We start from the raw sequence: 10,633 nt of genomic DNA on the forward strand, positions 1-10,633 counted from the left end.
CACCCGTTTCTGCGGTTGGGGTAACTTTGAATGCCAAAGTTTGGGACAAGACCCTGCAGGATTTTCCAGATGTATATCACCGCCATTCTCTCCCGCCTCTGCTCTAGGGAGAAGAGGTTTAATACCTTCAGTCTTTCCCAGTAGCTGATATTTTGCATTGAGAAGATCTTCTTTGTGTAGCTTCCTGAATTGCTTCGAGTTCTGCTGTTAGTTTTAATATTGTGTGGTGACCACAGTTGGGAGCAGTAGTCAAGCGCTGAGGACGAATGTTTTCCATAGGACCATTAGTGTCTCCTTCTCTCTTGTTCTGAAAGTTCGGAGAATCCATCCAGCTAGCCGTCTGCATTTTATCACCAGATTAGCAATATGCACTTGGAAAGCTGCATCATTGCTCATGTCAATGTCCAGGTCACGCACTGATTTTGACTCAGGGATTGCAATTCTTCCTGGGCCAGTGTATCCAGTCTGCACGTCGTTTACCTTTGTGTGCCAGTAGGGCAGGGCCTGGAACTTACCTGCATTAAACTGCATGTTTTTTGTCCTCAGCCCCCCTGTAAGTATTGTGTCCAACTCCTGTTGCAGATACGCAATATTTTCAAGGTTTTGTATTGCGTGGGAGACTTTTGTGTCATCTGCATAGCTAGCAAGGGTGGTCATCGTAGCAACTGAAGCATGTCTGAAAGGGCCTCTATGAACATCTATATGTGTGTATATAAGATATATATATAGGTGTGTATATATATATATATATATATATAATAAATATATAATATAGTGTGGTGTGTGTGTATTATATGTGTGTGTGTGCATATATTATATATATATATGTATGTGTGTGTATATATATATATATGTGTGTGTGTGCAATATTATATATATATATATGTGTGTGTATATATATTATATGTGTGTGTGCATATTATGTAATATATATGTGTGTGTATATATATATGTATATATATATATATATATATATGTCTGTTGTTATATATATATATATATATGTATGTATATATATATGTATTAATCTATATATATAATGTATGTATATATATATATATATATATATATATATATATATAATATATATTATATATATATATATATATATATATGTATGTATATATATATATATGTATGTATATATATATATGTATATATAAAGGCGGTGACCTGGCAGAAACGTTAGCACGCCGTGCGAAATGCGTAGCCGTATTTCATCCGCCGTTACGTTCTGAGTTCAAATTCTGCCGAGGTCGATTTTGCCTTTCATCCTTTCGGAGTCGATAAATAAAGTACCAGTTACACACTGGGGTCGATGTAATCGACTTAATCCATTTGTCTGTCCTTGTTTGTTCTCTCTGTGTTTAGCCCCTTGTGGGTAGTAAAGAAATAGGTACTTAATTTATTGACTCCAAAAGAATGAAAGGCGAAGTCGATCTTGGCGGAATTTGAACTCAGAACATAAAGACAGACAATAACACCACTAAGCAGCATTTCACCCGGCGTGCTAACGTTTCTGCCAGCTTCCTGCCTTGTGTGTGTGTGTGTGTGTTGTCTACCTTGTGTGTCTACATGTATGCGTTTTAAGGCGGCGAGCTGGCAGAAACGTTAGCACGCAGGGTGAAATGCTTAGCGGTATTTCGTCTGTCGTTACGTTCTGAGTTCAAATTCCGCTGAGGTCGACTTTGCCTTTCATCCTTTTGGGGTCGATAAATTACATACCAATTATGCACTGGGGTTGATGTAATCGACTTAATCCCTTTGTCTGTCCTTGTTTGTCCCCTCTGTGTGTTTAGCCCCTTGTGGGCAGTAAAGAAATATATATGTATGCGTTTGTATGTATGTGCGTGTACGTTGCTTATCTGTGTGTGAATATATATATATATATGTATATATATATGTATGCTGTGTTTGTGTATATGTATTAGTATGTATATGTGTGTGTGTATGTATGTTGTTTATCTCCTCTGTGTGTGTATGTATGTCTTATGGTTTGTGAGGTTGGTATAGTGTGTGTGTGTGTGTAAAATATGTGATCGTGGGGTGTGTGTTTATATGTGATTTTTGATATGTGTGTGATCGTTATATGACTCTGTGTGTGTGTGTGTGTGTGTGTGTGTGTGTGTGTGTGTGTGTGTAAGCTTTCAACATATAATTAAAATGATACCTGTGGTTAAGTGTTGTCATATATAGGCCTGGGTCAGCTCTAAACAAGGAGGCTTTTTATGATCAAAAGCAATCCAGCTATGACCATCCCATATTTTTCCCACGGCTGGGAAGAGCCAAGACTATATTTGTCTAATGAGAGATACAGTGGTGTGTGATTTGAGGGGAATTTGGTTGCTTTTTCGAGCATGTGATGTGACCACATAAAAGCTCCTTTTGGTATTGTGTGAGTGGAGATGTTGTTTAGCCCCAGGTCAGTCCTGATGTTCCAGCTGTGACCATCCCAACTTTTATTCAAGCCCATCCCTGCCAATTAGTCCATTACAAGAATGCTCACCATTGAGCACCCTGGGAGCAAACTTGGCGCAAATGTTTGCAACTTCATGAATAATTCTGTGCGCAGGGGCCAATCCCAATCTGTTTGCTTATTGCCTTTATAGACACACAGACGCATGATTGCCAATTTACCCCAGCCATCTCTGGTGTTCTCATGTCTCTTTCTCCCACTCATACCTCTCATTGTCTCTCCCCTCCTCTCTGCCAGTCTGGAGCATTTCATAAGGTTTCCATAGCAAGCTTCCAAATTGTCTTCATGTCCTGAACTTCATTCTGCAAACTTGTCAACTGTGACCAGCCATGTTTAACAGGGTGTGTCCAAATTGCTGTTACAACCTTCTTCTTCAATCTGGAATAACAAAAGTTGGCAGGTCAGCTTATTTAATGTATAATAATAATAATAATAATAAAGATATACTGAAATTACAATAACATAAGACAGAACAGAAAATTTCATTGCATAGCAAGCCTCTAAATTGTCTTCATTCTGCAAACTGGGCAACCACGACATGTCCAAAACTCCTTCAAAGTAGGATCCCCTGACTTTAATACATTTGTTGTAAGTGCTTCAGCTACTTCGTGAAGGCCCCACGGAAGTCCTCCGAAGGGAAAGGGTCCAGAACCTTGCTCTCTGATGTTTCCAAAGTTCTGCTGTGGCCATCTCCTTCAATCTGGAATAACAAAAGTTGGCTTGTTAGGTGTACGATAATAAGACAGAACACAAAATTTATTCAGCTGTGACATGCAAAAAAAAAAAAAGAGATGTTTAATGGTTTTGCTGTGATTAGCACAAAATTGTATTCCATAAAAAGCTTCCAAACCTCACAGCTACATTCTGGAAACTCAGCAACCATGGCAAGCAGTGTTTATAGCAGGATGTTACCAAATTGCTGTTACAGCCGCCTTCTTCAATCTGGAACAACAAAAGTTGGCAGGTCAGCTTTATTAAATGTACGATAATGAAATTCCAATAATTTAGGACGGTTAGAATGCAAAACTCCATTGTGTGGTGAGCTTCCAAATTCCCTTCACATCCTGATTTCATTCTACAAACCAGTCAACTGTAACAAACAGTGTTTTGTAGGATGGGTTCAAAGTGCTCTAATAGCTGTCTCCTTTAACCCTTTCGTTACCAACCCAGCTGAAACCGGCTCTGGCTCTGAGTACAAATTTCTTGTTTCCATAAGTTTTGAATTAAAATCTTCTATCAAACCTCAGTCACAATTTATGTTCCTAACAGTAGCTGAATGATAACTAAGTTATTTTGCTAAATTCTTTGTTATATTTAGAATAATTGAAAGAAACACAGAGCATCTCAAAATAAATACAGTAATGAAAGGGTTAATATGGAACAACAAAAGTTGGCAGGTCAGCTTATTAGATGTATGATAATGAAATACTGAAATTACAATAATTTAGGACAGTTACAAGCAAGCTTCCTACTTGTCTTCACATCACAATTACATTCTACAGATTGGTCAACTGTAACAAAGTGTTTGAGTTGGGTCTGTTCAGAATGTTGTTTCAGCCATCTGGAACAACAAAAGTTGGCAGGTCAGCTTATTAGCTGTGTAGTAAAATGACTAAGGTCAGTTATAAAAGCCCCAAACTTCTGCAAACTACCATGGGCAGGCATTCTACTATACTTTAGACCTCAAGTGGCCTGAACTATTTACATGAACACCACCCTGTACATAACTCCATGTCCCCCTACATGGCATTGCTTTTTGCTTTTCGAGCCAAAAAATTAACTAACTAACTAACTAGATCTAATGTATGGTATAGCTGTGATTAATATTACTGGTTATAGTTGTTGTTGTTGTTGTTGTTGTTGCTGATATCTAGATATTTGAGAACAATAAGCAGTCTTAGGTAAAATGCTTAGAAGTATTTTGCCTGTCTCTACGTTCTAAGTTCAAACTCTGCCGAGGTCATCTTTGCCTTTCATCCTTTCAGGTTTGATAAATTTAAGTACCAGTGAAACACTGGGGCCGATGTGATCAATTAGTCCCCTCTCCCAAAATTTCAGGCCTTGTGCCTACAGTAGAAAGGATTACTCTTTTACTTGTTTCAGTCATTTGACTGTGGCCATGCTGGAGCACCGCCTTTAGTCGAGCAAATCGACCCCGGGACTTATTCTTTGTAAGCCTAGTACTTATTCTATCGGTCTCTTTTGCTGAACCGCTAAGTGACGGGGACGTAAACACACCAGCATTGGTTGTCAAGCAATGCTAGGGGGACAAACACATACACGCATATATATATATACATATATACGACTGGCTTCTTTCAGTTTCCGTCTACCAAATCCACTCACAAGGCATTGGTCGGTCCGAGGCTATAGCAGAAGACACTTGCCCAAGATGCCACGCAGTGGGACTGAACCCAGAACCATGTGGTTGGTAGGCAAGCTACTTACCACACAGCCACTCCTGTGCCTATAATTATTATTATTATTTTTATTTTTAAGCTGTATCTGTATCTATAGTTTGTTATTGGTGTTTTTTGTTTTAATTTTTGCTTTTAAATGATTTCTTTTTGTCCTTCATCAGCTAAAATATCTAATCATTCCTCCTTTTTCTATTCTTTCCAGGTAATGGAGGCTGGCAAGACGACCCTACCCAAGTGGTTGTATTTCGACGTTGAGACTCGTACCTTCTCTGGAGTCCCGAAACCAGCAGACATCGCCCAGTATTACATCGAGGTTGTGGCGCAGGCTGAGGACCAAGGAGCTGTTAGTCAGTTCGCCAAAGACGTCTTCTCGATTCATGTGACCAAAGAAAGCTTGAAACCCACCACTGTGGCGGCAGCAGCAGCAGCAGCAATCAGTGGTTCATCATCAAAGAAGAACGGCAAGGGTTCAAATTCTCCACCAGTCATCCGATGCATGCCCCAGGAGCCAGAGACAGCATTTACGCTAATTGTTGATGCAGACCTTGATCAACTTCCTCCCCACGGCATTGTGGGACTGTTAAAGAAACTGGAGCACAATCTGGAGCTTGTGTCTGAGATGTTTAAGGTCGGTCCTGCCACCACTGGCAACAGGCCCATCCCTCCTGTCCATGCAGTCGCCCCAGACACATCGTCCTCATCCACCCTTGAATCAGGGCCCGGTGACACAAAAATCGCAAAACACCCCGGGGTGCTTGTCACATGGCTGGTTGGTTGTGGCCGAGTGGAGCTGCAGCACATGAACGTTCTACAGAGGGTGGAATCAATTTCAGCAAATGGCACCTTGTCCGAGCTCCTCGGTCATGGAGTTGTAGGGTGGCATGTGACAAACAGACAAGTAACCCTGCCTGAGAAGAGAGTAAGGCGTGCAGCCATCATGGCCACCCCGGCTGTCACTGACATTGCACCGACGCGCACCCACCTGCATTCGCACAAGACCCACCACCGACATACAGATGGAATGGCCATCAGCATGCCCGAATATTGCAGTCGCGCAAGAAAGCTAAAACCACGAATAGCACACAGGATTCCTGTACAGGAATTCGAGGCCGGGAAGCGAGCCTACTTCTCTGTGCCATCTGACACGTTCATTGACTGCAAGGAGCCCAGCGACCGCTTGACGCTGGCATTTTTCCTTAAGCAACTCCCTCCCAACATTTGGCTGCAGCGAGACCCGGCCAATAACAAAAGCATAATTGGGCTTCCAATGGAAAGCAATGTGGGCATCCTCAACGTGACAGTGGTGGCGATAAACAGTGATGGAAAGTTCAACAACATGGACTTCCTCGTGAAGGTTCTGAAGAACAAGAACCTCAAGAGCAACAAGGTAACCCACAAGATCAAGATGAAGTTCAGTATGGAGTACAAGAAGTTCATGTCAAACCTCGACTCGAGGCTCAATCTCATTGACAAGATAGGCAAATTGTACGGAGACGCAGATGCGAGCAGCGTCACAGTGCTCGAAATAACAGAGGGGTCCGTGGAGGTGTCGTGGACAAACAACACTCTCGTCGGCACAAAATGCCCCGATGATGCTACCAAAGCCCTTTTTGAATGCCTAGTTGATGACAAAAAGCGGGTGAAACGTTCAGCAAGGAAAGCAATGAAACCTTTCAAGCTGCAATCGGCCCAAATAATCCCGATGGGAGCTTGTGCTGGGGTCTATATCAACCCAATGCCGAGCACCACAATGGTAGCATCAACAACACCAGAACTCAATATCAACCCAATGCTGGACACCACAATGGCAGCAGCAACAACACCAGAACTCAAACCACAGTCTGATGATGAGAACGTTATTCTTATTTCAACCATTGTCCTTGATGTCACCATCGTGTCCATATTGCTTCTGGCCCTGCTCATTACTTGCATCCGTTACCGAAAGAGTCGGAGAGAAAAGATGTCGCTCTCGTCTGCCGGCGAGGGCACCCAGTTGATCCCGAACCAGACCGAAGAAGAGGTGGGCATCGCAGAAACGGTGGAGTAAACGAACCCTTACTCGGCTCGCAACCGTATGAGCCACCACCTCCTGTCACTGCGTCGCAGGGCAAGAAACAGCCGCGCCCCCACGTGCAACCCCCCTACACATCACCTCCTCCATATGTGCCTCCATAAGTTCATTGCTGAAGTGTAATTACATATATAACTGTATGTATATATGTATGTATGTATGTATACTTATACATATATAACGTATGTGTGTGTGCGTATATATGATATACACTTGTGTTCTATTCACTATATATTTATTTATATACATGAATATATATGTATATATATATTTATATATATATCACAAATATATATTATATGTATATATATATATACACACACACATATACATATGTATATATGTATATACATACATATATCACACATTTGTAATATGCATGTGTATACACGTATATTTACACACTAAACGCATACATTATATATATATATATATATATATATATATATATATATATATGTATATATATGTGTGTGTGTGTGTGTGAGTGTGTGTTTTATGTAAAGTTCTACCACTGTTCAATCAACCAAAAATACTAACTAATAACCCAAAGGCCCTTTGCCCTGTCCTCCTGCTCCAGAGGCCCGTACCCAATGCTCTCCCCCCTTCTTTATAAAAACAAAAAAAAAATCATTGACAAAAACAAACAAAGAACATTCACAAAAATTCAAAGCAAAAAACTGAACAATAACATCAACATTTTAGAAATGTAACAGTTTATAAAATTATACAAGATACACATGTATATATATACAAACAAACACACATCTACATGTATATATATCTATATATATATATCTTATGTGATGTATATATATATATATATATATATATATATATATATATATATATATACACACACACCTGTGTACATGACTATAAATGTGTGTTGTGTGTGTGTATAGAAGGATATTTGTATATACATGAGAACTTTTATGCGTAATATATACATGTGAATATATAGACATATGCAAATATATGTGTGAGTGTTTGTACATATATATATATATGTATGTATATATATATATATATATATATATATATATATATATATATGTATATATGATGTGCCTAATCATTTGATTAGAAAACTTACAGTTCAAAAACGGTAAAGAACTCAATACTATTTTAAAGTGTCTACTGTCTGTATATATATATATGTGTGTGTTTGTGTGTCTGTGTTTGTCCCCCTAGCATTGCTTGACAACCGATGCTGGTGTGTTTACGTCCCCGTCACTTAGTGGTTCGGCAAAAGAGACCGATAGGATAAGTACTGGGCTTACAAAGAATAAGTCCCGGGGTCAATTTGCTCGACTAAAGGCAGTGCTCCAGCATGGCCGCAATCAAATGACTGAAACAAGTAAAAGAGTAAAGAGTAAATTGAGCTCAAAATTAGCATGGAATCAGCATATTTGGAATTTTGTTTATTCCCTCTCTCTGTTTTAATGTATAGAGAGGGAGGTCCAATTTTTACCTAGTGGATATTCTTGTACATGTAAATTTCATTTTTCTTTGAAGAATATTGGCCAAATTTCACCAATAAAAATCATATTATGCAATGAATATTATTTTGTAGACTATTAAAGTCCGATGTGATGTTTTTTTTCTCCCCAATTTTAAATACAGTCAGATAATCTGTAGTAGTGTTTATATTTTCACAAGTAGGTCTGATTTGTTTTGGGGTTTTTCTCTCACACCTACTAACAAGTTTGCTGCAAGTTACAGATGTTTTTAATGCTAAAAACAAGAAATTAGTTTTCACATTTTGTTTTTTTTTAATCTAAGTCTACATGCAATTTTGAGAAAAGTAGTAGGTGGTTGTGGGATGTGCTAGGAACAACAGCTAAATCTCCCTTTAATCACATCTTTTCGTTTGAAAATATTGTCAATCCTCCCCCCACCCCACAAGTCTTCTCCCATTGTTTTTAAAGGCTTAATTTTAAAAAAAGCCAAAATTGGTCCAGGAAGGTGAAGGGGGAGATCATAAATTTTCAAAAGTTCTTTTCATAAAAAGCTTCCCACCATTATTTCCAAGGTTGTGATGAAAAAAAAAATGGAAAAATCCTCATCAAAATGGAGAAAATCCAACTTATGTGGGCATCCTGATCCAAAACTCTACTGTTTATAGCCATTTTTAATTGTCCATTAAAATTTAATTGAAGTAGTATCATGTTCCAAAATCTCGGGATTCATTTAGTTCTATACCTACCACAAATGTGCCCCTTCTGGATTGAACTTTGGGATTTAATAAGGTCTGAAAACCTCATGAAATCAGCTGGTTGTTACATGCAAAAAAATAGGCTTTACGTAAATATTTTTAAAAACTGCTGAAACAAAAATTTCATTATCAAGAACTAGCAAATAAAAAGAAAAAAGGCAACTGCTATGCCATGGACACTATTAATTTGTATATGATTATCACCTCAGTTTCAAAGATATGACATTACAAATATGGCTAATTATTCATTTAGACTTAATTGGGCAAGATTTCAACCAATTTGCTGACCATTCCAATTGTCATATTTCCTCAAATATTCATCTAAATTTCACAAATGTTTCTTTGGATGTTCTCCAAAGAAAGGTACGGTTTACATATTTTCAAAAATTCATAGTGATGCCTACTACAAAAGTTAGGAAACAATTTTGTTAAAGCAAGTCAAAGCACAATAATACAAATATAAAAGCAGGACTCACATTTTTATAGCAGTATCCATTCTACCTAAATTTTCTTTGGGATAAACTGTCAATTTACTTCCATCAGCATCTCCAAGTCCAACATTATGTCCCTGTCTCGCCATCATGTTTTCTGTTGATGGTGAAGAGACCATCATGGAAGGTGATGACACCAACATTTTATTTGATAAAGCCACATCTTCTGGTGACATACGTGAGTCTTTTGGATAGAACAATTCATTGGAGATAGAATCCACTATGCCATTTTGATTCAGTACCTGACTTTCTAAAGAGCATGACAACATCTTATCATAGGATCCAACAAAAGTATCTTCATATATTAAATTGTCATTCTGGTTTGACCCCTTTCCTGACAAATCTTGATATTCATATTTAATCATCTGAGGATCAATAAGGCTAGATGTGAGTGAATATTGCTTAGCATTCAGTAAAAGAGCTTTATTTGACTCTTCATTAAGGTCCATCATTTTCTGATTATGGTTATCTGATGGCAGAGAGTGTCTTCTGTCTATAAGTGTTTCATAATTAGGCCGGTTAGTCAATACTTGATGGTTGTCACTGTTAACTGAATGCACCTGATCAGAACCTGATTCATATGTAGCACGAACAGAACCTAGGTACTGGTGGTGTTGAGCATTATCTGTAAGAGAGTGATGGCTACGGTCCTGCACCCCATCATTGTAACTAGAATGGTTATCTAACAACTGATGTCCCGAGGGTTGGTGATCTATCAATATTATTATTATGAACATTATTATTATTATGCTTTTTTTTTTAAGAAATCTTGCCCAATTAAGTCTAAATGAATAATTAGCCATATTTGTAATGTCATATCTTTGAAACTGAGGTGATAATCATATACAAATTAATAGTGTCCATGGCATAGCAGTTGCCTTTTTTCTTTTTATTTGCTAGTTCTTGATAATGAAATTTTTGTTTCAGCAGTTTTTAAAAATATTTACGTAAAACCTA

At 38.4% G+C, this 10,633-nt stretch overlaps 2 protein-coding genes across 2 annotated transcripts; one reads left to right on the forward strand and one right to left on the reverse strand.

Annotated features, from left to right (window-relative positions):
- Window positions 1-5,090: 5,090 nt before the first annotated feature.
- LOC118766913 lies at window positions 5,091-7,188 on the forward strand. The gene has a single exon (XM_036510771.1). It carries the CDS (start codon window positions 5,102-5,104, stop codon window positions 6,941-6,943), a length of 1,842 nt encoding a protein of 613 aa, XP_036366664.1. The 5' UTR covers window positions 5,091-5,101; the 3' UTR covers window positions 6,944-7,188.
- Window positions 7,189-9,657: 2,469 nt separating this feature from the next.
- Window positions 9,658-10,382, reverse strand: LOC118766938. Its single transcript, XM_036510806.1, has 2 exons — window positions 9,799-10,382; window positions 9,658-9,768 (listed from the first exon to the last, which is right to left on the reverse strand). The coding sequence occupies exons 1-2, from the start codon at window positions 10,126-10,128 to the stop codon at window positions 9,658-9,660; spliced, it is 441 nt and encodes a 146-aa protein (XP_036366699.1). The 5' UTR covers window positions 10,129-10,382.
- Window positions 10,383-10,633: the final 251 nt, after the last annotated feature.

This window comes from Octopus sinensis, linkage group LG18 (assembly GCF_006345805.1).
Source record: "Octopus sinensis linkage group LG18, ASM634580v1, whole genome shotgun sequence".
In the NCBI taxonomy this organism is placed as follows: domain Eukaryota; kingdom Metazoa; phylum Mollusca; class Cephalopoda; order Octopoda; family Octopodidae; genus Octopus; species Octopus sinensis.